Source organism: Olea europaea, chromosome 1, assembly GCF_002742605.1.
Source record: "Olea europaea var. sylvestris chromosome 1, O_europaea_v1, whole genome shotgun sequence".
In the NCBI taxonomy this organism is placed as follows: Eukaryota; Viridiplantae; Streptophyta; class Magnoliopsida; order Lamiales; family Oleaceae; genus Olea; species Olea europaea.
In genome coordinates this window covers 12,551,644-12,578,007 of record NC_036237.1, presented here as the reverse complement: position 1 = coordinate 12,578,007, position 26,364 = coordinate 12,551,644, and the positions used below count along the sequence as shown (strand labels likewise).

The following is a 26,364-nucleotide window of genomic DNA, read 5'->3' as shown; positions in this document are numbered from 1 at the left end:
AAACGAAAGAACGAGATAATTAATCAAACGATAAACAATAGTAATGGACATTTAGCCGTGAACCTAATTTAATATATGATACTTATACAATCACAAACCGCAATAATTAAGTGCTCACTTTGTTTAATATAAACTTAAAATTTGTTACCAAAATTTAACTAGATACTGTGACATAATTATGCATACATATACGCGTAAAATTAATATTACCTTCTACGAATATAAAGTTGAATTGTAAACTTACGCAGACAACATTGCCTCAGAACCTCCAAAAATGGTACAGGAAGGAATTGATGATAAATTTGGGTGGCTGCAACCTTGGATATCAATCATTAACCACGAAGGAGAATTGCACACGTGGTGGTCACATATCTTAGGAATGATCGGGCACATAATTTAGATGAATACGTCTATTGGTAATATCATGTTCTTCTGGAACAATTAATATCTTTTGGAATATTTTTATAACCCACATCAACACTATATTCATTTAAAATAAATATTCTTTAAGTTATACTTTTTTAGAAGCATTGTGTCAATATTATTCTGGAATATTGAAATTTTAATATCATACTCTTCTTTTAGAATATTAATAATGTCATTCTACTTCAGTAACACAAACAAACTCTTGTTTAAAAATATTAACTCTATAGGAGTATGTTATCACTATAAGATATTAATCTGTATGAAGATTTGTTCTTCAGGAACAATAAACATAATATTCTTTTGGAATATTAATAATAATATTGTGCTACTTCAGGAGCAACAACAAAGTATTTGTAATAAACATAATTATGATTAATATTCTTTTGGGATATTAAAAAAAATTGTTTATGTAATGTTGTGCTATTTCAGGAGCAACAACAAGATACTCATCTATGATATCGATCTAAGAAATTTCTCAAATCGGGAAATAAACTGAATTTTATAAAATCCTCTCTTTGAGAGATAGAGTAATATTCTACTATAATATTACCATCATATGAAATTTAATAACCATGAATTTTGGATTCTTTAGGAATAACAAAATATTCTTCATGACCAATATATCAATGTTGTGCTATTTCAGGAGGAACAATAAAATATTTGTAGTAGACAGGTCTACAAATAATAATCTCAACAATTAATCCGTATTTGTAAAGTTTCATTATTTTTAATTTATATGAAGTACATGAAAATCGAACAAACATTTATATATATATAAATTTCAAACATTATATCTTAGCATATAGACATGATATGAATTTATATAGAAAAATTAATTATCAAACATGTATTAGGAAAAAGAATCTCCATATGTAGAAGTTAACAAAATTGGCTACATCTTTTATTGGCTAAATTTTTTATTTTACCAATATGCAAAAGATACTAAATATGCACGTGAATTTCACATATATAGAAATTAAATGTAGAACTAATATGTGACAGATTTAAAAGACAGTATTAATACCGAATAATACATGGAAAAAATGATTGATTATGAATCAAAAGACATGAACTAATATGTGTACATATTATACATACAAACGTGAATTAAAATTAATATGTATACCAACGAAAAGTAAAGGAGAATGAACAACCTTGTTATGATGTACATGTATATCGAAAGAATTCACATGACACCAAATTAATTCCGATACATATGATAAATATTTATACTTATAAAAAAAATTACTACATTTACTAAACTTTAAAAAATTAAGTTATCGTGCTGATAACGTATTGTGAAAAGAGATAAAAGAGAAGTCATTAGACGTGTGGGTTTTATTAAGAACCAAAACCCTCTATTTATAGAACAGAATCAGAGGTACAACGGTAATAATTTTTAGGGTTGCAGGGGTATAATTGTCATTCACCAATAAACTCTAATGAACTTTCCTTATTACAACAGTTACGCATTATTTCTCGACCACAAATCAAAAATTATACATGTCACAACTTATTTTATAATCACAAATTATTATATTAATTGGTTACAACTTAACCATTTTTATTTTATTTTTTTCACAATCACCAAAATAATTGATAACAAACAATATTTATCACATCCCATTCCATTCCCACCCAATTTCACCCCAATCTAACCACCACCACTGTTGCGAGCACCACAGCCACTTGCATCTCGATTATTTTTGACTATCATCTCACCACTACCACCACCAGAAATCATTCCAAATCTCCAACAACATCAAAACATGAAAATAAGCACCATCATTGCTAGACCCACCACCATTGTTAGATACTAACCCAGCCCGGTCTAGGGCTAGACATACCACGATTATCCTAATTAAAAATTATTTAAAAGTAATTCCTAAGACTACTGAAATGGGTATTGATACAACTCGAATGAATTCACTTTGTTAGTACAATAGCATAAAGATTTGAAATTTTATTCTAGTACACTATGTTGTACTTAATTAATAGAACAGTATTAACCTATTCAACCTCGTACATGTTCCACACAATTTATTCATCTAGACAAATATGATGATATAAAGTCCCTGTTTGAAAATTATACTTTTTACACTTTTTTTCACATATTTATTTTTAATCACACATTTATACAACAAATTATTATGCACATAAACTTGAAAATTTTGCCTAATTTTAATTGCATATATTTAGAGCCTATTTGGGCCCAATTTTTTCACCAAAAAAATTGATTTTTTGATCGTTATTTTACTATTACAGCCGTCATATTTGACTTCTTCTCTCACAAGTGGACCCCACTTTTCTCCTAACGATCAAAAAATCAATTCTCAAGATCACTCCAAAACAGACTCTTAAAAATCTTTTTCCAAAAGTATGATTATGACCGGCAAAGTATGGTCTATTAAAAAATAAGTTCGAGGGGATAAAAAAATATTTAATGGTTGTGGGCAAAGGTAGGAAATTTTAATGTCTTAATGCTAGTACAGATGCGTTGTACATAATTAATGATACTGTAGTATTAATATTGTTATGCACTATAATGCAGTACAACGCCAGCCGCCTGGCTTTGAATTTTAGTTTTTCTTTTGGGTCCAAACGATGCTTCGAGTCCTTGTGTTTTTCATCGCAGTCGCGTCCTATGGGCTGACCCGGATCGAACGAGTTGACTCGCACGAGGAGTCCGGTGACTGGCACTGTGATTCGGACCCGGGAATCCGAATCCAGGCCGAGTTCAAAAACGGCATCATCACTCTTGATGGTCACGTTGATGACTGGAAGGACATTGACGGTTCTGAGTTCTCCCTCTTGCCTGCCCTGGACCCAGACGCTGATAAAGAATACAATTCCGGGAAAATGACCCTCAAGGTAAACTTAAAATTTGTTGAGGTTTAAACGAATCAAATTAGTTATTTGAGCGTTTTCATGTTGACTTTCGGGTTTCACGAGTGGCCCTGAGTTTTACTATTATCATCATATTTAAACGATGCTGAATTTATGTTCTCTTTAACAGTCAATATGCATTTTTTCTCCGTGTTCATATTTTTTCGGTCGATTTATTGTAGGTGGTGCATGATGGGAAAGAGGCATTTTTCATGTTGCAGGTGAATGGGAACTATGCATATACTAAAGGGTACAGTTTCAAACTGTAAATGTAATTTATGGAAAAATGTACTAGTTTTTTTCTTTTCTTTATTATTATTTTTTTTTAATCAATTTTTTTGATATAGATATGAGTCCATGTCTCTATCCTTTGGTGCTTTGCTCTTTTCCGTACACGGGTCAAGCTTATATTGTGTTTGATCTTTTTGAAAGATGAGGTCAAATTTTCTTTTTAGCAGATTGGTATAGGATAGGTAGCTTTTGTTTGCCTTTTTGGTGTGGATTTGGCATGGTGGCATAGTTGCTTGGTTGATCACTCTGGTAAGCTAACTTTATTTTGTCATCTTCTATATTTTGGTCGTTTGTGCAACATATTTATTCTACTTCTGCATTCTGCATATATTTGGATACCATTAGCTGTTTACTGGGCCACATCACGTCGCTAAATATTCTTTCGAAAATGCAAAGCCGATTTGAGGAAGTTCTTGATAAATTTTATATCGAATATAAAATTAACTGCATTTTCTCGATATATATCCACATTTGAAACGATTTGTTCTTTTAGATTGTGCGTCATATTAGGCGCTTTCTTTATATATTAAAAACGTTTCCAGCACAAAACCTTACTATTTCCATTTTTCTTGTTCTGCGGCTGCAGTGAGCTTTGCTTTTGGTAATCCTTCCAAGCTAAACAGATTTCTCTTACATTTAATGTTTGCCCTTGTTTGGCAAGTGTTTAAATTATAAACACTTTTGGTGAAACCAATTTTTATTTAAACATTTCATGGGACCTACAAGTACTAACCACTTATTCACCAATTTCGCTCTGTAGTACGGACACGTCAATTGGGGTAGCATGTCAGTGTCTGACACATGTCTGACACGTGTCAATACCAACACTTCTTGGACACTCTACCATAAATATTTTTCTTTTTTTTTTAATTAAAAATATTATATATTTTAACTCGAAGTTATAAGTAAATAACAAATATGTACTATATTTAAAAGATTTTAATAAGAAAAATTAATAACAAGTATAAAACTAAATTTATATTATATAAATGAAGAATTTAATCAACATATCAGCGACGTGTCGTGTTGATACTTTTTTGAAAAATTACGTGATACGTGTCCGTGTCAATGCATCATAGCAATTCCGAAACACGCTTTTAATTTCCATTTTAGTTGGGAATCCTGATCAGTGTTTTCTGGGACAATTGTCAATGCTTTGATTTGTGATTTATACACTTGAATCAATCAGGTTTCGTGGAGGAAGATAGCCCATATGCTTCAAACAGTCAAAAGGGAACATATTATTTTGAATTTTCAAGGCCTTTGAGAACCATGGATCGAATTCAACAGGTAAGTTCTCTTTACAGCTAATAAAGCAATTTATTCGACACTTAGATTGAATGAAAAACTAAAAAGGATAGACTGGAAACCTTGAAACTGTTTCTTAGTAGCTTTAGATGATTCCTTCATACAAACTGTGGATATCGGTCTGTTTAGCTGCTTATACTATCTTTAGTTTATGGACCGACTTCAAAACAAAATGGGAATTCCTCATATCGTTTTTCTAGCCAATGAGCATGTTTAGTTGAGCTTAAAAGCATCCCTAAAAGTTGAAAAGTAAGCTGCAAAATAGGTAAATTTTCTTTTCATCAAAATTGAAAATAAGTTACTTTCAATACTAAGATAAGAGTTATTTTGAATACCAGTTACGTTTTCTGGACCTAAGAAATGGTAATTTCCCAAACATTTTTGGAACAAAACTTCCTTCAAAATGACTCTTTACTTAATTAAGTTTAGCCAAACATGCTGGTCTGAAGATATATTTTCATAGCAATCGATATCGACTGCATTGCTTTGTCGATACAGGATGCTCAGTTCACAATCGGCAAATCAAGCAAAGTATCTGCAGCATTCTGGTACCCAGAGGACGACAAACCATGGCACGGTTCCGCTCACTATTCGACGAGCTGTGATTGGATATCTATGGATTTTACTCCTGGCAGTTCTGGCCTCTCCAAGGTAGAACAAAGAAGCCCGTGGGATGCTGCAACAGCCTTTTCTCTTCTCTTTTCCGTAGTGGCTTTTTGCGTGTCTATTTTTATTGGGCATCGAGTTTCTTCAGCAGCTAGGACCGTCAACTTTGCACCTATAGATAATCTTTAGTTTACATGCTTACAAGTACAAACCACGAGCTCTCTTTTGGGATTGTGATGGTCTTTTTTATCAAGTTATATTTGTCGATTGAGATTACTTTTTACTATGCAAGAGCACCTCCAGTCGTGGCGTAAAATAGATTTAAATTGTTATTTAGATCTTCAAAGTTGTCGGAAATCTTTTCAATCGATAGATGTAAAGGAAATGCAAATTGCATTTTTTTGGTAGAAAATGTAAAAAATGATATTAATTAATTTATACCCAATACTACATGGATCATGCTGTGTGTACATAATGGTGTACACACGGCTTTACACCTCTTTCACATGGAGGGGGTCCATATGTAATAAAATATTCGTGGACCTTCCTTCATGTAAGGGGGCGTAAAGTCGTGTGTACACCACGACACGGCATTTTCCATACTACATTGAGATGCCAGAAGTTGTACTTGTTCCTAGTGAAATTGTTTAGAGTTTTATCTCCTTTTCTTTTTTACATTTTAGCAATATTGATCAAGAATAAAGCTTAAGTTGTAAAGGGAATAATTACTTGCTTCAAAAGAAAAGTGAAGTATAGGAAAAGAATATTTCACTCGTTTTTCACCTTAACATGCCACACACACACACACATATATATTCTTCACAAATGAGCATTTAATTTATTTGTTAAAGTTAATATTTCCATTTCTACTTACGATTGATCTAAAATTTTAAGAAGATAGAAAGAGAAATCTTTAATTATTATTTGTTGACATAAAAAATTGTTAGGATAATTTGTGGACCAACTTCAAGATAAGGTATTTTTACCGATAACAATTCTCAAATACAAGTATTTAATCACTCCACAAGGAAGAGAAGCAAAAATGAAAGGTTTGTCTTTGGAGTTGTAAGGTAAGCGCATCGCTCCGTTTGGAGGGAACTACTTGCCCTTATTTATAGGCAAGATGAGCTGCTCATTGGTTGACTCAATTAGTGTCGAGCTTGGGAGGCGTGCTAGTGATCTTGTCTTTGTTGGCCGTTGAGGTCGGCTGCTACAAGATCATCATGATGTCAGCTGTTGTATTATAAAAAATGATGAGCTGAAATTGAATAAGTAGCTCTTGCAGCTGATTGGTGTAAAAAGGAGGTGATGACGTCATACTTGCTCGATGTCTTTCATTGATTGGTGAACTAGCTGACTTCGCAGTATGATAGATAATCTGTAATTAATATGTTTTCTAAGATTTCGGCGGCCATGAGGCCAAGCTAATCTTAGTAATCCGACAAAAACTTTATAGATGGAGTTGATGCTCTGAGAATATTATATTTAATCTAGGTCGGAGTTCGTTCCCCCCAACATTATTCATTGGTATTTATAGTAAGCCTATGTTTGGCTCTCATTTTTTCAAAAAAATTATTTTCTCAAAACTCATTTTCAATCACATTACATTTTTTCATGACATAATTTTAAATGTAAACCAAAAAAATTTCTTTATTGTATAACTATACATTCTCTAACAAAATATTATTCTAAAAATATTTTGGGCACAAAATGGAGCTCAAATAGAGTTAAAAATGTCTTAAACTTGACATAATATAATTATTACATAAAAATAAAATTTTTATTCAAATATTATTACATAAATTTAATGAGATTTCAAGATTTATTTCAGTTAAAATCAATGTTTGCATTAAAAGAATAAAATAAAATTTAAGAAATGAGAAAAGGAAAAAGGAAAAACGATAATAGATCAATATTGTTTAATAATAGTTTCTAATTATATATAGGAAAAAGTTGTTCGAACAGGGCCAAGCGGCCTTGTCCGTCCAGGGCCGACATGGCCCTATCCGTTTAGCAGGCTCAACAAGGGCAATTCTTGAAACAATAAGGGTATTTTTGTAACTATCATAAACTTCAGGGACCCTTTTTAATAACAAAAGTGTAAGAAACAAATTTTCTCTGGCTCTTCTTTTCCAGAAAATTGTTCGGTCCAAAAGATTATATATCACGCGGTGGCTGTGACTCTTACATTTCAACTGAAAATTACTCTCCACTCAAGTAAAAGTAAACAAACTTCGAGAGATTAAATTCAAGAATCGCGATAACTGCCAAAAAAAAATTTCAATTGGAGTTCAATTCAGATCGAACTTTCTACTTTTGGAGAGAAAGGAAAATTAATTAAGGTATCTAGTCTATCTTTATTTTTTATTTTTTTCGATCAGATTTGGTTTGTAATAATGTTTCTGTAAATTATATGCGTTTCTGTAATTTAAGACTGATTTTTTATTTTATTTTATTGCTATTTGTTCGCCTTTTCTTATAGTAGTGGATTCTGTTTTTTAGAAGTAATTGGGGTTGTAATTTGAAATGATTTCCATTCAAATCATTTTATTTTCAGATCGTGGATGTTTTTTTTTTTTTAATTATAAATTGTAATTGGTTGACTGGTTCTCGATTTATTCAATTTGATATGTGAATGTGGAAACAGCATTTAGTGCTCTGAATTCCTATCAATGATAGCTGGTTTTCTTCTCGATGTTCAGATTTTTGAAGTGTTTATTGTAAAAGTTCAATGGCAAGGATCAAACCTCAAGCTCTATTGCAACAAAGCAAGAAGAAGAAGGGACCAAGTCGAATCAGTGTTGCTACCACTGTAATTTACGGCATCGTGGTTGTTGGCATGGTGCTTTTCATTTTTGCCACCTGCAGATACTGGTCTAAAAGGTTTGCGATTTTATTTTCTCTTTTTTTGAACTCCGTAAGTTCAGTTCCACTTGCACTCTAAGCTGCTCATTTAATGATCTTGATTTAATATGTCTTTAGTATGTTTTGGAATTTATTGGCAATTCTGGTAAAAAAAATAAAATAAATAAATAAATGTAAGAGTTGCTTGAATTCTCCATTTGAGTTGTACTCCCATTGGCCTTCCTAGTCTTATCAATTTAAAAGGCTTATAGTAAAGATTGACGGTTTTAATGCATTAATGTATATCTCATAGTATGTTTGTTTGTATGTAGAGTTATGATTGTGGGATCATAATGCAGATTTTAACATTGAATATTTCGGTTGAACATTTTGTTTTCGGATGAAAGGGATCAATAAATGTGCTGGAAATAATAAATTTTAGAAATTTACTAGATGTTAACAAATTGAAGGATATTATTCAATTGTATGTATAATAGATTTATTCATCAAAATGCAAGTCCTTGGAAATAACTATTTGTTATGTTCATAATTCTCATGTGCTTATCTCTGTTTAGGTCAAAACTTCACATGGAGGATACATTATCAGCTGTAGAGGTATGGCCCACCACAAGATTCCGTAACTATTTCTTACTTTTGTCCATATTTAGTTGTTTGCTTGCTAGGTAACCACTTCTAAATAAAAATCTAGCGTTATTATTAACTAGATTTATACTTTACTTCTCTTGACATTGATAATTTCATGAGTTGTTCATCCTTTGTGCTGCCTCTATATGTATGATTTTCTTTTCATACCATAACCATCAGTAGTGCCATTTTCTATGTCTATGTCTATGTCTCATGTTTGAATCCCCCCCGCCCCCTTTCTGCAGCACGATAATTCCTTTGGCGATAGCCGTGATACAAAGAAAGTTGACATTCCTAGATATGCTGTAAGTCTCTTGATATGGCAGATAATCATTAGTTTTATACTCTACTTCTATGAATCTTTCAGTTAATTGAGTGGAACTGTAGTTTCATTTATAAAATTATGCTTCTTTAGTGAATGGTTTAAGCTTATATACCAAACAAAGAAAAATCCACTACTCATTGTATCCTGCAGTTCTCTGTGTTTATTAGACTTTAGTCAGTGCCATGAGCATATATATTAAGTGGTGTTTCTCTTATCATTAATAGATTTTACTCCGCTTTATTTGGTTGTTATCTGCAGTATATGCTGCCAGATTTATATTAAGGCTATGCTTGGATGAAAGGATGGAAAACGAGGGACAGATAATTGCGATATCGATTTTCTGTCCTTTGAGGAGACAAAACTATTTTCCTTCCTTTGTCTAGGAATAGGGGTGGAAACTGAGAGGAAAAGAAGAAAACATGAGAGATGAAAAATAATTGTTCTTTTCCTCCCACTTTTCATTCCATACAAACAATAAAAATTACCGCCCTTTCATTTTTTATCATTCCATTTTCACATTGACCTTTCTGCCCTGCCAAACACGCGCTTAACGAAATTCAGTGTTTCATTTGGTGGTTTTAAATTCCACGCTGTATTTTTCTGTTCCTCCTTTTATTGTTCTTTATTTTTCTTTTCAGATAGTATGATAACATAGTTACATGTCAATAGGTGATAAGTACCTCAAAAGGCTCAATAACTGTGGAACTTTACAAGGAAGGTTCTTCTCCTGAAGTTGTCGAGAAATTTGTTAACTCATGGTAAGTATTTGATCAATCTTTTTATATATCAATATCATTAGTGCCTTGAAAATATGTCCCTTGTAGTTCTGTTGCCTAGTGTTTGCTTCTCCTGGTGAAATTTGGTTCTTGAACTTTCACTTTTAAGTATTCTTTTTTGATAAGTACTTTCACTTTTAAGTATTCAATACTCTATTATCTTAAAGTTATACACACCTCAACGAAAAGATGGACTTACCCTCATGAATACCCTTGGAATTCAAAGGGTGCAGCTACTGATGGTCTGTGGGTTGCCTTTTGGGTCATTAATAGAGAATTTTATTTACATGAAACTACAAGGGGATAATTGCAGCTGTGGTCCTAAACCTTTCCTTTTTTCGCAGATTTTACCTAAAAGTTTGTACCACACCACACCACAGTACCAAACCTTTCATTTCATTGCAGCAAAAGGACAAATGGATAGATGTCATCCATAAGACCATTAGTTGACCTAAAAATTTAACTTTGACCACATTTCGACCAATTTTAAAAGGGTAAAAGGGTAACTTTACATTTTATACATAAAATATGTTTAAAATTAAATTAAAAATAATAATAATGAAAAGAAAATGAAAACCTTCCCCACCCCACCTTCAAATCAAATCAAAACCGAAGAAACCATCGGACCATCGCCAGTCACCGCCATAAACTGCCGCCACAAACAAACCGAACCCACCAGGAAAGCCACCACCATCACCTAAAACTCCTCTGTTAACAACAATGCAATTCAATTCTATGCAGATCCAAAATCAAAATCCCAATTCCAAACTTTTCATAAATTTTCACTTAGATCTTTGAAATAAAAACACCCAAAATGCTCCATTCCCTTACGAGAAATCTCACAAAACTGCAGAAATCCAAATCCCAAATACTTCGACTACAAATCGAAGTGCAAAAATTTCTCTGAATATAGAAAGAGGGGATTGTGTGAAGAGGGTCGCGGTGGAAGAGGGGATCTTTGCAATGCTTTCATGGCCATTGTTGATGCAGGGGTCCTTGGTCTCCCCTATACATTCAAGAAAACAGGTTGCCTTATGGGGATTCTAAGAGACCATAAGATGCAGAGCCTTTTGTCGTTTGCCATCCATTCACAGATATCAAGAAATTTCTGCTTTTTTCCTTTGCCATTTTTAGATTTCCTCTTTCTCCTTAATTAGCTCAACACTCTTCTGGTCTCTCCTATAATATTTCCCTCAGGAGTTTGGATTTTTTAATGCTCAATACTCTTTTGTGCTTTCTTTCTGAAGGGAGCATTCAAATCATAACCAGAAAGGGGTTGCGTGGGTAAGGTTTGGTAGGTGGGTGTTATGAAGAGGATGAAAATTTGTGGGTGGGTGGGAGAGGATGGTGGCAGATTTCCATTTTTTTTTTTAATTTAATTATTTTATATTAAATTATTTAAAATTACCATTTTACCCTCTTAAAGTTGGTTGGTCAAAATCAACTTTTCTGGTCAACTAATGGTCAAATGGATGGACCATCTATCTTTCCTTCTCCTTCTGTTGCAACGAAATGAAAAGTTTGCGACTGTGGGTGGTATAAATGAAAAGTTTAGGTAAATACAAAAAAATGAAAGGTTTGGGACTGTAGCTGCAATTATCCCATGTGCAAGCATGTAGAGTTAACTTGTTAACATAAGCTGTGAATCAAAATGAACAACAGTTTCAATACTATAGGCCTTTTATTCTTCTAGATTTGGATGCCAATGTCCAAATATTTTCGCAATCACTGAAAATTGCTAGATCATTTCAAGGAGATGTGCAAGGCTTTATTCCACAATCTTCTACTGTCAAATGCAAATATTGTTCATTTATGTAATGAATTAATTTGCTGTGACCAACTCCACGACTCTTCTCAGAAACGGGCGGAAGTGTTAGAAAGTTTATTTGCTTCAGACTTCCTTTTTATTCTCACAAACTTCTGTTTGTTAGTGCTTATTGAACTTTTTCATTTTGAATGTTCTGGAAGGGCATTATTAAAACCCCGATTAGGATATATATTAACCCAAACGAATTTACAGTTTGAAGGGGCGCTTTAAAGGAATGTTCTTTAACCGTGTAATAAAGAACTTTGTCATTCAAGGGGGTGATGATGATAGTGTTGGAACGACTGAAGATTGGACTTCAAAGGGAAAGCATTATAGTCAACTTGATACAAGGTTTGCTCCCATTCCGTGTGCGTCTTTAAAATCTTTTATCAATTAATTTGTCATGGCTAAAAGCTTTGCTTTCATTCTTGCCCAGCCTGAAGCATGAAGCTTTTATGCTGGGCACATCTAAGACAAAACGTGATGGGGGCAGATTCGATCTTTTAATTACAACTGCACCAATTCCAGACTTGAACGAGAAAGTTAATGTATTTGGACGTGTCATCAAGGGAGAAGATGTTGTACAGGTAACATCTTGATTATTATTTATGTTGCTTTTCTTTTTGATGCTACCGGAACCCACTCAGACAAGCTGTTCTGAATGGAAACCTCCGTTCATCCAATATTTTGCTTTAAAACCTCATGGATGAAATAGCCCCTCTCCCAGATTTTTCTCTGCATTTTAAAATAATTATTGCATGATCTTCCGGCCAGTTCAGCTGACTATTTGAACCTTGTATACGCTTGCTTGTCCTGTCTTCCAAGGCACGTAAAGCTGCCCTTTAGTCCCTACTTTTGTTCCTCCTTTGCCATTGTTCTACATATCGTCACGAGGCATTTCTGAATTTTTTTTATGTTTTCTAAGATTTAGAATGAAATCTTGGTCATCAAGCATTTGAATAATGATACAAATCATCCCATCTCGATTAACCAAATTCTTCATTCTATCGTATGCTATTCAGGAAATTGAAGAGGTGGACACAGATGAGCATTATCGGCCCAAAACTCCAATAGCTATCATCGAAGTGACTCTGAAACGGAAAATTTAGAAGATGTAATGTTCCTCTGACAGGATCTCATGTCACACAACAAAAACATTTAATGCTGAAGAAAGAAAGCCTCTTTACGAGTGTTGATTTGTTGCCTCGGCTTTTTCACTTGAGATTTCTTGTTTCTTTTATATTATACCACATGCAGCTTCGAGTTCTGATAGGATAAAGCTTGATTTTACCCTGTTTGTATAATTTACTTCGATTTTTCCACACATTTTGCTTCAGCCATCAGAATTTTTATGTTATAGATTATGTCGTGATAGGCGGTTAATATACCAGATAGTCTTCAGAGAAATTCATTGATATCCAGTACTATCATGTACCTGTTTTGAGACATTGAGAGACATTTTTGTATTTAGGACTTTTTGACAATAGGAATTAAAGTAGGACACCTTTTAAAATAACTTACATTTGTGACATTGAGAGACATTTTTGTATTTGGGACTTTTTAAATTGTGAATTAAAGTAGGACACCTCTTTAATATATTAACTGAATGGTTAAGAGCATCTTCATGAGAATTTTTAGATTTAAAGGGCATTTCGTGCATGATAGATGACATATTTAAACTTAAAGAATAATTTTTTTAATACATTTCAACAAATCTCTGTTGTTAGCTCTTTATTATGTGTGTCAATGGTAAATAAATTCAAATATTGTTTAAATATTTTAATAAATAAAATATTGAAATTTGTAACTTATTAAATTTAATCATTATAAAGTGAAAATAGAAAATGACTTTTAAAGGACAATATAAATGTAAGGTGTTTTGAAATAGAGACTAGAGAGCGTGTTTGATTATCTACATCAGGAGAATTTAATGTACTTTGAGTTTTATCATGAATGCATCTATTAAATATTAAGTTTCGATGCTTTACTATTTAAATTATTTAGATTATATAGAATATTTAGTTATTGAGATCTAAATATATATATTAATTAAAAAATGAGGGAAAATAATGAATGATTGATGAAAAAAGTAAACTAAGAAAGTTTGTTGGAGCGTATAAAAAATTTACTCGTTAAATTTAAGGGGTTGTTTGATAAAGCTTTTGATAAATGTTTTGATAAATTTTGATAAAATTTGATAAAATCTATACTTAAAAAGTTGATAAAAGTTTGAATTCGATGAAATATTTGATTTGAAGTTTGATCGATTAAAAAGTTGGGCAGAATTTTATCAAGTAAACAATATATGTTCTCTATTAAGACAACTGTTCTTTTAAAAATAAAAAAAATAAAAAAATAAAAAATTCATGAAAATGTTCTAACAATTTTTTCACTCTCTCAAAACGAAATCTCACTTTTTGTAAAGTTTAAACGTGCGTGCTTTTAGTGAAAATAATTAGACATTAACAGATAAGTTTTGAATTTAGGATTTTAAATATTAAATAATGTTATTCGCTGTCGCTTACTATGATAGTCGTCCTATATAGCATACATATAACAAATGATTATTTGATACATAAGTTAATAGAAAAATTGTTACATTAATGCATCAAATAAACAATTGCCATGTGTGCCACAAAGGGAATGACTATGAATAACATTATTCTTAAATTTCAGATAGATTATCTACAAAACTCAAATGAGTCATATGACTCGTCAATTAATTAATGAATCATTTAATCTCTACCGGCGCGTTTAATTGTCAATATTTTTCATTAAAAATGTATTTTTTTCATCCAAATTTTTACTTTTGTACTGTTTGATTGTTATTTTTGCTATGGAAAATATTTTCCTATTTTTGGTCACGTGACCATATTTTCCTCAAAATCAAGGAAAATATTTTCTTTAAGGGGAGTATGATTTTATTTTTCAGGGAATTCGCTCTCTTTCTCTCAAAATCAAATACAATATTTTCTAGATTAAAAATTAAATCAATCAAACATATTTAATTAACAATTTTCATGTGATTAAATTTTAGGCAATTGAATTACCTAAAATTTATTTTCTTTCTATGCAAATTTCATACGTATAATCAAACACATCCTAAAATTTACAAGACTACAAAGAACTTATTCAGTATTTACTTATTAATTGATGTAATATATCATCAGCACTTTATTAAGCGCCGATACTTTTTTATCTTTTTTATTTTGCGCATGTTTAGTTTTAGTTTTTCACCCAAAAATTTAATTTTTTGACCATTACTTTTTTAAGTTAGCTGTCACTCTTTACTTCTTCTTTCACAGGCAAGACTCACTTTCCTATTTAAAGGTCAAAAAATCAATTTTCATAATCACCACTAGACAAACCCAATTTTCATAATATTAAGAGACTTTTTAAAGTAAATTAATCAATTCGATAATGTCACAGTTTCCTTTCCATTGTGAATTTTCATCATTTTGAATTCCATAGAATTTCATAATGTAGGAATTTCTGCGATAGTCGCCGAGAACAGTTAATGAGTTGAAACTTCTTGGTAGTGAGTTGTCAAATTCATGCCGCCTAGGTTTCACATCAACTCATTTTTTGATTAAGGGTGTCCACTTTAGTCATGCAGGCCATTTTCTGTGGCCGCCCATCCTTACAGCAAGGATCCACAGCCCTCTAGAGCCATTCTGTTTTCTCTGAAAGATAAAGGAACAGATGCACATTTATGAAAAAACATTGATTGGACTCAGCGAGGGCCAATTGAAACCAGGCTGTGCGTTTACAACTCAAAAGGTTTAGAGTGACATTGTGACCACTAAATAATTAGAATTCTTCAAAATTTGAAGTCTAATATATGAATCTTTTCAGTGCAGTTTTGAAATGTAGAACGTATACAAACAGTGACCAAACATTGCAATTTGTTAAGATTCCATCCGGAACTGGTTTTTTAAGTTAAATATGACCAATTCCTACTCATACGGTTTGTGCTTTCCCTTGAACAGAAGAAAATTAAATACAATCATCATCATCATCTCTGTAAAATCCCTTCCTCTAACAGTAGACAAAGAATTAGGAAAAATGTGATTAAAATCTTTAAACATGGAAGCATTTGTGACTAGCCTTCAAAAAGTAAAAAATTTTGATTGATACACTAACTTAGATTAAAGAAAATACAGGAACGCATTTTGTGGCTATTTAGTACAGACACGATAAAATAGCACTTTAACTTAAAAGGTATTGAGCTACCAGCAAATCATCTAGTACGGATTACTGATCCCAACCAGATGGTCTCCGCCTTTCTCTAGGCCTATCTCTGGAACTGCAAACAACAGCAAAGCGATATCAAAACTATAATAATAATAATAATTAAAATTTGCAAGTTTTGACACCAATATTAAAGATTTGCATGTGAATCTTTAATTTTTTTTTTTTTTCTAGATAAGCGTTAAAGCATGCAAATATTCCAACCAAGTCAAAATCATTAAAACAGAGAATTTTTAGTTTAGGAAAGTCACCCTTCTGAGCGTCTTTGATTTGCATTATCTCCAGAGTTCTGAGCAGCAGTGTTCGACACAGCAGCAGCACCAGTTGAACTGGTTGTCTTAACAGTATGAACTTCTCCACCTATTGTCCCACCGGATACAAAACCCGGTAAAGCCATTCTTTTGGCGGCATGCATGACAGGATTCTGGTTCGCAACCTGATTTTGGGAATTAGATGATGCAGCAACAAAATTGTTTTTGAATTGTGCCATCATCCCTGTCCTCAGAGAATTAACTGCAGTTGAACGACTTGGAACAGGTATTGATGCTGTATTGGATTCTGAATTATACCCAATACCCTGGCCAAAATCCACGCCTCGCACACCTCGGTTACCACCTCCCCTCCCTTTAGCTCTTTTCCCACCTGTAAATATTGTTGAACATTCAATGGAAGAGCAACTTATGTTTTCAAAACTCTCCAGTAGAAATAAATTATAAACGACAAAAGAAGATTAAACACTAATGTAAGTTTATTTCACCTAGGGTCACTCATCATGATTGAAGAAACCCCTCAATAAATATTAAGAACAAAACTGAAGCACCAGATCATTCATACGCATGATGCATCACGAATCTCAATTACTTGAACATATCAAGGATATTACGAGTCATTTGCAAAATTAAGATCCTTACCTCCTTTCCGTGCATCACGTTTGGACCTGAACCTCCCATCCTAATGATTTACACGGTAAAAGTCACTCGATCATGAAATATATAGACAACATGAGCAATATTCTACAGAAATTTAATTTATCATAGAGAAACATATACAAGAGCAATTGCATATATCCCAAAGCGAGAAACATTGCATAAAGAACAGTATTTACAATAGAAGGACAAAAAAGCCCTGATAAGAATATCCACCATGATAATGTCACTACAAAGTTAAGCTACTGTTTTCCATTTTAGGTAGGTATTAACTGGAGAATGGTCCTGGTCAACTTTGGTTACAACTGATTAGTAACCATCCTGCCATGGTTCATGGTTGAGTCAACAGCAGACTGGTTAAAAGATATATAATGCTTATTAGTTATGTGATTTCCTTTATGACTTGATTTTCGAATAATTTTTGACTTCTAATAAATGCCCATTTTGGGTAGAATTGGATGCATGGATACTGAAAGAGGAAAGATAAAAGCGAAAGAGTATAGCCAAAAGCTATGTAATAACATGGTAAGTATTTTACTAATTTAACTAAGCAGCATCAAAATTTCCCTGAGCTCCAGATTATAGTTACTTCAACTATTCAAAAATGTAACAAGATATGAGAGGATTGCTGGTATGCAATACATGTAATAAATCATTTTATGCAATTCAAAAACAGTGGAAAAATGAAACATATAGCATGCTTGTATATATAGCAAGCCTGTGTAGATTTGCAGGAAGTTGAAAATACCTTCATGGCAAGATCCATTAGTTCCATAGATACATTTTGGCCAGCAGCAATTAAACTGTTAACTAATTCACCAGCAAACCTGGCCTCCTTATGAGTTATGAGAGTGTAAGCAGTTCCATCTTTGTCACCAGCACGACCTGTCCTTCCAATTCGATGGACATGCATGTCCATATCTTTAGCTATATCAAAATTGACCACAGATTTGATTGACTTGATGTCAAGACCACGAGCAGCAACATCAGTTGCAATGAGAACGTGGTATATTCCAGATTTAAATTTTTGCAGTATCTCCATTCGAGAAGCCTGATCTTTATCACCATGCAGAGCCGCAACTCTGAAACCCCTCTGCGAAAGTTGTGATTCAACTTCATCCACAGTGTTCTTTTTTGAAGCAAAAACTAGAACATCGCCTTCATCTATCAACGCAGGAAGCCTTTCAAGGAGCCAAGGCATTTTCTCAGCATCTGATAGAATTACTTGAACGACTTGTGTGATATCTTCATTGGCCATACCAACCTCTCCCACAGTAATCCTTACAGGATCAGTCAGTATCTCCCTAGCAAGTTTTTCAACTTTGTGCGGCATAGTCGCTGAAAAGAGTAAGGTTTGTCGATCTGTCCTTATTTGACCAATAATGGACCTAATTTGTGGCTCAAAACCAAGATCAAACATTCGGTCAGCCTCATCAAGTACTAAGTAGGTCGTTCTCAACATTGTCAATGCTTTCATTTTTATCATGTCTATTAGCCTCCCTGGAGTAGCAACAACTATCTCACATCCTGCCTTCAGCTCCTTGAACTGATCAAGTTTAGACATTCCACCATAAACTGCAGAGACGCGAATCCCATGCGCCTTGGCGAATTTCTTAGCTTCCAAATATATCTGATGAGCTAGTTCCCTAGTAGGTGCACATACTACTCCAATGGGGCCTTCTTCTTTCCCAAGCTCAGGTTGATCCATAATATGGACGATCATGGGAAGCACGAAGGATGCGGTCTTTCCTGAACCAGTTTTGGCTATTCCAATGACATCTCTTCCAGAAAGCACAATAGGTAAAGCTTGGCACTGTATTGGTGTGGGCTTTTCATATGCTTGTTTTGCTATGGCTTTCATTAGCTCTGCAGAGAAACCACAGTCTTCAAAAGTTCTAACAGGTCTTGGAACATCGAAACCCGACACACGAATTGCCAAGCTCTTCTTGTACTCAGAAACATCCTGCTCACTCATACCTAGATAAGGATAAGGAAAAGGAATCTGTATGTAAGACACCGTATAAACACAAAAAGCAAACACTGTCACCATCTTTACTTCAACTAGAAATTGCTGTAGGAATTTTTTTCTCCCCTTCAACAAGAAAATGCTGAATCTTACAAATTTTTAAGCAGATTCTAGTTCTTTTCATAGATGGAACATCTTCTACATTCCTGGTAACTTATCACACAGTTCTCCCACGGTTAAAGTCTCTGAAGGTATGCTTAATTACTAATCACAACCCAATCCTTTGATTCTATGAGGGCGTTTATTATCATGTTCACTTTATTTATAACTTCATATCATTAAAGCCGTCTTCGTGAATATAAGAAAAAGTTACTAGAATAGCAACCAAAGGTACCAATGGTGGTGTTAACACTATGAGAACGAAAGTAAAGAAAAATCACAAACTAGAGCAGTAAAAAAAAATAATAATAAATACTAGGTTACAGTTTAATTACCAGAAATGGAGGGCTTTTCCTCGTAGAAATCCTTGTTAAAGGGCTCGTAATCAATTGAGCTATGATCGAGAGCGGGAATAGGCTCAATTTTCTTCTTATCCAAAACAATAGGATTATCATCAGAATCATACTCAAGCATTCCAGCATCCACCGCCTTAGCCGCGGCATACACCTCCTCATCAGAATTATACCCAGCTTGAAGAGCCTCCGCAGCCAATTGTAACCCTACATCTTTCTTCGCTCTCAAAAAACTCTCCATCGGATCCTCCTCCTCTTCATCATCTTTATACTTATCCAACTTCTCAATTGGCTTCGGTTCCGGCGCCACCCTCATCTCCTCATGTATTCCCTCCATAAACGCATCTAGAGGATCAATCTCATCATCACCACCGCCGGCACCATTAACGGCGTCGTTTTCACGGTCTTCGGCGTAATCAATATTGTCAAGGTCAGTGTCTTCGTAATTGTCGTGACTGCCGCCAGAGGAGCGAGACGATGGAGGAACGTAGAGCCGTTGAGGAGCTGAGGATCGCTCGAAGTTGTACGTAGCTTGGCGATTCATGCCGAACCCTTCGAATCCGAACTTTCGTTTCGACATTTTCTTTGTTGTACTGTTGAAAACCTAGAAATTGGGGATACAAAATGGTTTCTTACCTGAAGAGCACTCGAAGTAAATGGTTTAAATTACGGTTAAGGCCCGGTTTGATTTCTATTATTTCAAAACTCTTTTCTTCCCAAATTCAATTTTAATCATACATTTTCAAAATAAAATATTTTACATATAAATTCAAAATTTTTTCATAGAATTCTCTTTTTTGGTTTTCTTGGTTTGCTACATTTTCTTTGTTTCCCTTGAACTGTTGACATTTTTTTTTATTTTTTTGGATTATGGAAACAAATTATATCTTTAATTGTGAAAAAATATTTTCCTTTAATTAACAATTTTCATGTAAAAAAAAGTGAAACGAACACTAAAAGATAGATAATTTTCTTTGGTTTTTGTTTTGGCAATTGAAATAAATTTTATCCTCAATACCAGTAAATTTGATCCCTTTAATTGACAATTTTCATGTAAAACAAAACCAAACGAACACCAAAAAAACTTTTATTTCAACAATTTTCACGTGGAAAATTATACCAATCAAACACATTAATTGACAATTCCCAGGAAATCAATTTTTAGACAATTCAATTCCCTGTAATTCGTTTTCTTTTCATCCAAATTTCATCTTTACAATCAAATGGACCCTTAGACTTTTTTACATGTCCGACAAAGTTTAACCCCTATTTGACAATCATTATTTAGGGAAAAACGAAAAACAAAAACAAAATCTTTTGAAAAGTGATTTTTAAGAGAATATATGGTTAAAAAGTAAGGAAAAATTTAAAATTTATTTGTAGAATGTTTTATTATGTAAATGTGGTTGAAAAATGAGGATGTAGAAAATTGTTTTTCTACATAATAATTGTCAAACAAGAGCTTAAATTATATTTCAAGTTGACTAACTATAATTTTTATACAATTACTACTTATACTCTTCACATTTCTGTTGTAGGTTCCACAACGTTTACAATCCCCACCGACATGTTCTTAACCTTGAGCTCTAACAGTGCTATTTCCGTTCCTTTGTCTTACATGCCAATTCACCTTTATCAATCTTTCATTATTGTTTCCTTTTATACAGTTTATTATAATTATTTATTTTCCCTGTAAAATATGGAACATTGGGTTTGTCTACTTGTACACTTGGTGTACATGGTAGAGGTGAAATTTCAGTTTCGGAATCTCGATTAATTGAATCTCCCGCTCCAGGTATTATTTCGCGACGTTCCGTATATGAGCCTCTTCAAACCGGGCTTATTGCTATTGATTCGATGATCCCTATTGGGCGTGGTCAGCGAGAATTAATTATTGAGGACAGATAAATCGGTAAAACAGCAGTAGCCACATATACGATTCTTACAAGTAGACAAAGCCTTTATTATTAATGTGTCACGAATTGAACAGGACATAGTCATGTACGTGACTGTTATTGATTTCTAATCCATGCAAATAATATATTTCATTGTGCCAACGAATTCCTCTCCAAAATCAAGAATACCAAAACGAAAAAAGGACAAGAAGGTGAAAACTGAGGAGTAATTACGTAATATTTATTTTCTTTTGTTTCTCTCTTCCATTTTTCCTTTCGGAAAATTCTACTTGTACATAATTATTGTACATAATGGTGTCCATAATGTGATGTGGCAATCATCCGGTTGTTGATGTTCAAGTGTGAAATTTGAATTAAAGGTTGGATCTAGTGTCACGTATAATTATGGACATCATTATGTAGACAATTATGTACATGTAACACTTCCCCTTTTTTTTCTCTTTCTGCAAACACCACTTTAAAATTATATTTTAAGTGAAGTACGAGTTCAATAGTGGTCTTGTCCATTGAATTCTCATTCCTCTTGTTTACCATCTTCAGCAGCAATAATGTGTGCTTTGACATGTACCCGTAAAAATTGAAGAATGTATCTTCATGTCTACAACTCTCAACTGTCCGTGACTCGGAAGATATCCAAAATTATCAATTTAAAGGACCGGAAAATAGAAATGGAATTGGCTAATAATTAGAAGTTACGATGACACTATAGAATCCTTCTTAACAATCACTTCTTCTTCTTCTACTTTTTTTTTTTTATCTGTAAAAGTAAATTATTGTAGATCAAAACTCATGTACAAGTACACTAAACATACCCGGACAAACAAGAGACAATTGAAATATAACTACACCAGGCACACCCAAGCTAACACAGGAAAATATGTGTAAAGGATAGGAACTATAGCTCCAAAACCAAAGATTCAAAATAAATCAAAACATGCAGGTACAAAACAAATATAATCTTGTACACATTTGTTTTAATTCATTTTACTATGCTATCTACTTGTACCCTAAGTTTTTCAAAAACCTTTCAGTTACATGACATCCAAATATGGTAAGCAGTGCTAGCATACTCAATTCTTTTAGATTTACTTTGTCGATATGTCCCTCAAACCTCTTTTTAGATCTATTTTAAAGCACTCGCAAATGTAAATTACTTCTTCTCATGATAATTGCTGATAATTATCTGAAGTTTATATCTTCTTGTAAAACCATTGTGGGAAAGATACACATTTAGCCCCTATTTGTCATTCTTTAATAAATTAAATTGTTTGTTACGATAACATTCTTCACCAAACATTCACACAAAAAAATATTTTACACACAAACGAATAAAGTTTCTTTTGATTTTAATCATACATTCTCCAAAAAATATTATTCAACACTCTATAATTTCTCTAACGGGCTCTTATTTTATTCTAAAAGAAACACTCGAATAATGTGATTAGCAAGGTAGATTAAATTATACTTAGAGAAGGAAAATGATTTAAACTTTCGTGTAATTATTTTGTCCTATGATAAGCAATACTACGCACCCAACATGCCTTAAAAGCAATCTATAAGATACTGGGAAGCCAAATGTATGGGGAGGGGAAAAAAATCCAAATGCTTGTGGAATCTTATGACAAATGGGATTCTCCTGCCTCGGAAAATTGGCCCTTTGTATTGAAAGTGTACAATTTGTTAGAGGTGCCAACGAAAGGACTATTTTACTGCTTTTGATGAGGCAGATTCGACACCAGAACAGATCCTATAACAAACTGCCAATTGTATATATTATTTTATATATCAAATAGACACCCTCCAAGAACATGAGAAAAGATGAAAACAAAGAAAAGAAAAATATCTCTAGGCACTAGCTCATGTTTATCAACTCATGACAGTTACAAGCCACTACTCTTTTACTTCTTTTTTGGTGTCTCGTGTTTAGAGATCAATTATGATGTACACTAATCTCTTAGATAAGGAGCTGCAGGGAATGGTAGGTACTCATGCTTGGGTAGGTACGGGGCAAATTTATTGAGAAAATCAATACATGTATAAATTAAACTACTTGTACACCTATTATTTACATCTTAGTTGACAGATAATAAGATGACATGTAGTTTGACCATTGATTTGAAAATTTTATTCAATTCAACGATGAAATTGCATGTTATCTTATCATCTGTCAAAATTTATGTGAACAAAGGTGTAAATGTAGCAGGTTATACATGTATTAGGTGGCTAAAACATTCTTAGAACATAAATGATTTTTTAGGGGGGCGGTTTTGGTATGAGGGGTGTGAAAACATGGAGTTAAGCTACTTGTATAGAATTTTCTTACAATGTGTAAAAAAAAATTTATGTACGAGTAGCTTAATTCGAAAACATGTACTCTTCTTCTGAAACTGCATCAGCAAGCGTCAAATGAAAGTAGGTATCGGTAAACCACCATAAATATGTGCATTGATATTGCTCTCGAGATTAAGGCTTAATCGTTAACATGCTATGAACGCATCAAAGTTATACTATCGATTTTGCTAAATGAAAGAAGTAGCTACATGTACATGAACAACTAGTCTGCTAAATTACATTGCTCTAATTAAATTTGCAAGCATTGAAAGTGAATGCTGGAATCAAGAAAGTTCTACAAGAATTCTTTCCTCAAGCAAAGTACTACTTCTCATGAAATCTGTCAAAAATGAAGACATGGGTAGTTCTTCAAGCTCATCGAAGAAGTCATTTTCTTCTGATTTAGATGCTGAGAAGTTCATTGGATGAGAGTATAGAAAGGGCTCTTCATTTATAATTACCCTTTGTGAATCATAATCATATGGGTTTTGCAGATTTACTGTGAAAGGGTTCATGTCTTGATCCATAATGATTTCTTGGGCAGAATTGAATGGAGACTGGGAATAGTGGAAGTGGTCATTATTGGGTAATGGGGTTTCTTGATCCTTTGTATCTGGTTCTTCTTCTTGATCTGGGATTGCAGGATGATCCTCTGTGAGTTCTGGGAGTGAAGGTTCATTGAGCTCTTGATTTTGATTGGTGAAGGAATGATGGGCGGGGCCTGGATGGTTATGAGTGGATGTGTAAGTAATGATGAGAATGGATGCATCTGTTCTGCATCTTTCCACTTGTTTTTTGGCCGAACAACCCTTTGATGTGCTGCATCTGTAGTAACCCCTGTAATCAAGTAGCAAGAAGAAAAATAAGTGCTTATTTTGGTTGGTGGGGTGGGGTAAGGGGAAATTAAGGCCAAGGACAAAAATTTTTAGCCTACTGATAGTAAGGTCTGAGACAATCAGAAAACACGGTGTACGTTTGAGATGGCGCAGAAAGCACTTGATCAGATCGTGATTGTAAGGTTCGAGACAACTCAGAGAGCACTTGATCATATCATGACCTTAACATACTGAGTTTTTAATAGGATGAAGAAAATGAACCTTGGGTATGGAGATCCTTTGATGGGTTTTTGTCCATATTTTCTCCAAGACCAACTATCAGGAGGAGGCCCTTCACTTTTCTGTTTTTTATCACCTGCTTGTATTTTCACCTCTACTACAACCCTCTGATCCATATTCTTCCTGAAAAAGATAAAATCTTTAAAACTTTCCTCTTGATTTCAAGAAAAATCTTTGTCATCCAAAACACAAACAACTACCTTACTAACGAAAACAACCATAAATGTACAACTTCTCAAGAAATCCAAAACTCGAAAAAATTACCTTTTCTTGGATGCTTGAGTTTCTGGTTTTAAATCTTCTGAAATCTTGGAGTCCAGATTTCTACTGTCATCCATGATATATTTTCTGGGTTTTCTTCTGAGCAGTTGCAGAAGAAGAAGCTACAGAATTAGAGATAGAGGATAAGGGGAGAGAGAGGATAAGGAGAGAGATGACAAAAACCAACAAGTTGCCTTCTCTCTTTTCCTTTTCACTTAATGACTGAATGAACAAAATAAATATAACACAACTAAGCTTTTTCCACAGAAGTAAATTAAAATATTTGATTATATATTTTTCCCACAAGAAACACGCCAAAACTTGCAATTTTTGCACTAGTGGATTTGGTTGGTTGAAAGAGTGGGGTGGGGGTAGGTCCATTTGCAATAATGGACGACGGATGGAGATATTATATACCAATTGCTTGTGACTCTCTCCTTTGTTAAATGATATATTCGAATCTATTTGTAGTTGGAAGAAGTTCCAAACAATACTGGATTAGGTGGTGACTGACGTGCTTCTCATGACATGCATATTCGGATTGGGCTGGTAATGGGCCGGGTCGTCCATTCCTTTCTAGGCCCACTGTACAGGATGACCCTGCTACTATAAAATACAGGGCTGGCCCTTCTTCATATATATATATACATATATACACACTCCTGTTTGATTCTCATTCTTTCCTTATTAAAATAAAAAATGTGATCGTTAACCATTACATCAAATCACCAAATTTGAATTTCTATCTCTTATGTGAGGCTCATAACGACTATATTTTTCATTCTCATTCTCACCAAAATGGAAAACAAACGGGACCTCTGTGTGTGTGTATTTTATTTTTAAAAGAATAGATTTTTGAATAAATAAATAAATATGGAATAAACAACCCTCATAACTTCAGAGCTGGATAGTAAAGCTAATTATATAGGAATAATTAATTATATTTAGCCACTTTTCTATAGACTAGTGCGTAAACGCCAATTACACTATTGGGACTAAATAACATTTCTTCATGAGAAACGCATGGAATAGAGTATCGGAGGTTTTGATTTACTCTTATAGTTGACAATTAATATTCGTGTATAATTCTAACTAGTTTTAATTTTCCAATTGTAATTGTAGTTGTAATAAATAGAAACAATTAAGCATTTGTTAAGTTATAATTAGGGCTA

The 26,364-nt window shown here is 33.4% G+C and overlaps 4 protein-coding genes across 5 annotated transcripts; 2 read left to right on the top strand and 2 right to left on the bottom strand.

Annotated features, from left to right (window-relative positions):
* The first annotated feature begins 2,957 nt into the window (after positions 1-2,957).
* Positions 2,958-5,857, top strand: LOC111404538. Its single transcript, XM_023033331.1, has 5 exons — positions 2,958-3,297; positions 3,495-3,578; positions 3,786-3,852; positions 4,793-4,893; positions 5,410-5,857. Exons 1-5 carry the CDS (start codon positions 3,031-3,033, stop codon positions 5,704-5,706), a joined length of 816 nt encoding a protein of 271 aa, XP_022889099.1. The 5' UTR covers positions 2,958-3,030; the 3' UTR covers positions 5,707-5,857.
* A 1,801-nt stretch (positions 5,858-7,658) lies between these two features.
* LOC111394705 (peptidyl-prolyl cis-trans isomerase CYP21-4-like) lies at positions 7,659-13,384 on the top strand. The gene is made up of 8 exons (XM_023020648.1): positions 7,659-7,859; positions 8,220-8,400; positions 8,937-8,976; positions 9,252-9,311; positions 10,001-10,089; positions 12,128-12,265; positions 12,351-12,501; positions 12,937-13,384. The coding sequence occupies exons 2-8, from the start codon at positions 8,249-8,251 to the stop codon at positions 13,021-13,023; spliced, it is 717 nt and encodes a 238-aa protein (XP_022876416.1). The 5' UTR covers positions 7,659-7,859; positions 8,220-8,248; the 3' UTR covers positions 13,024-13,384.
* A 2,505-nt stretch (positions 13,385-15,889) lies between these two features.
* LOC111394692 (DEAD-box ATP-dependent RNA helicase 24) lies at positions 15,890-20,226 on the bottom strand. 2 transcript variants are annotated; one of them, XM_023020639.1, is made up of 5 exons: positions 19,552-20,224; positions 17,840-19,068; positions 17,077-17,116; positions 16,417-16,807; positions 15,890-16,220 (listed from the first exon to the last, which is right to left on the bottom strand). In XM_023020639.1, exons 1-5 carry the CDS (start codon positions 20,147-20,149, stop codon positions 16,169-16,171), a joined length of 2,310 nt encoding a protein of 769 aa, XP_022876407.1. In that variant the 5' UTR covers positions 20,150-20,224; the 3' UTR covers positions 15,890-16,168. The 2 variants fall into 2 exon arrangements, 1 of the variants encoding a protein (XP_022876407.1); XR_002702671.1 differs by lacking the exon at positions 17,077-17,116 and having other exon boundaries at positions 19,552-20,226.
* Positions 20,227-23,973: 3,747 nt separating this feature from the next.
* Positions 23,974-25,424, bottom strand: LOC111394685 (probable WRKY transcription factor 69). The gene is made up of 3 exons (XM_023020628.1): positions 25,196-25,424; positions 24,914-25,054; positions 23,974-24,653 (listed from the first exon to the last, which is right to left on the bottom strand). The coding sequence occupies exons 1-3, from the start codon at positions 25,267-25,269 to the stop codon at positions 24,101-24,103; spliced, it is 768 nt and encodes a 255-aa protein (XP_022876396.1). The 5' UTR covers positions 25,270-25,424; the 3' UTR covers positions 23,974-24,100.
* Positions 25,425-26,364: the final 940 nt, after the last annotated feature.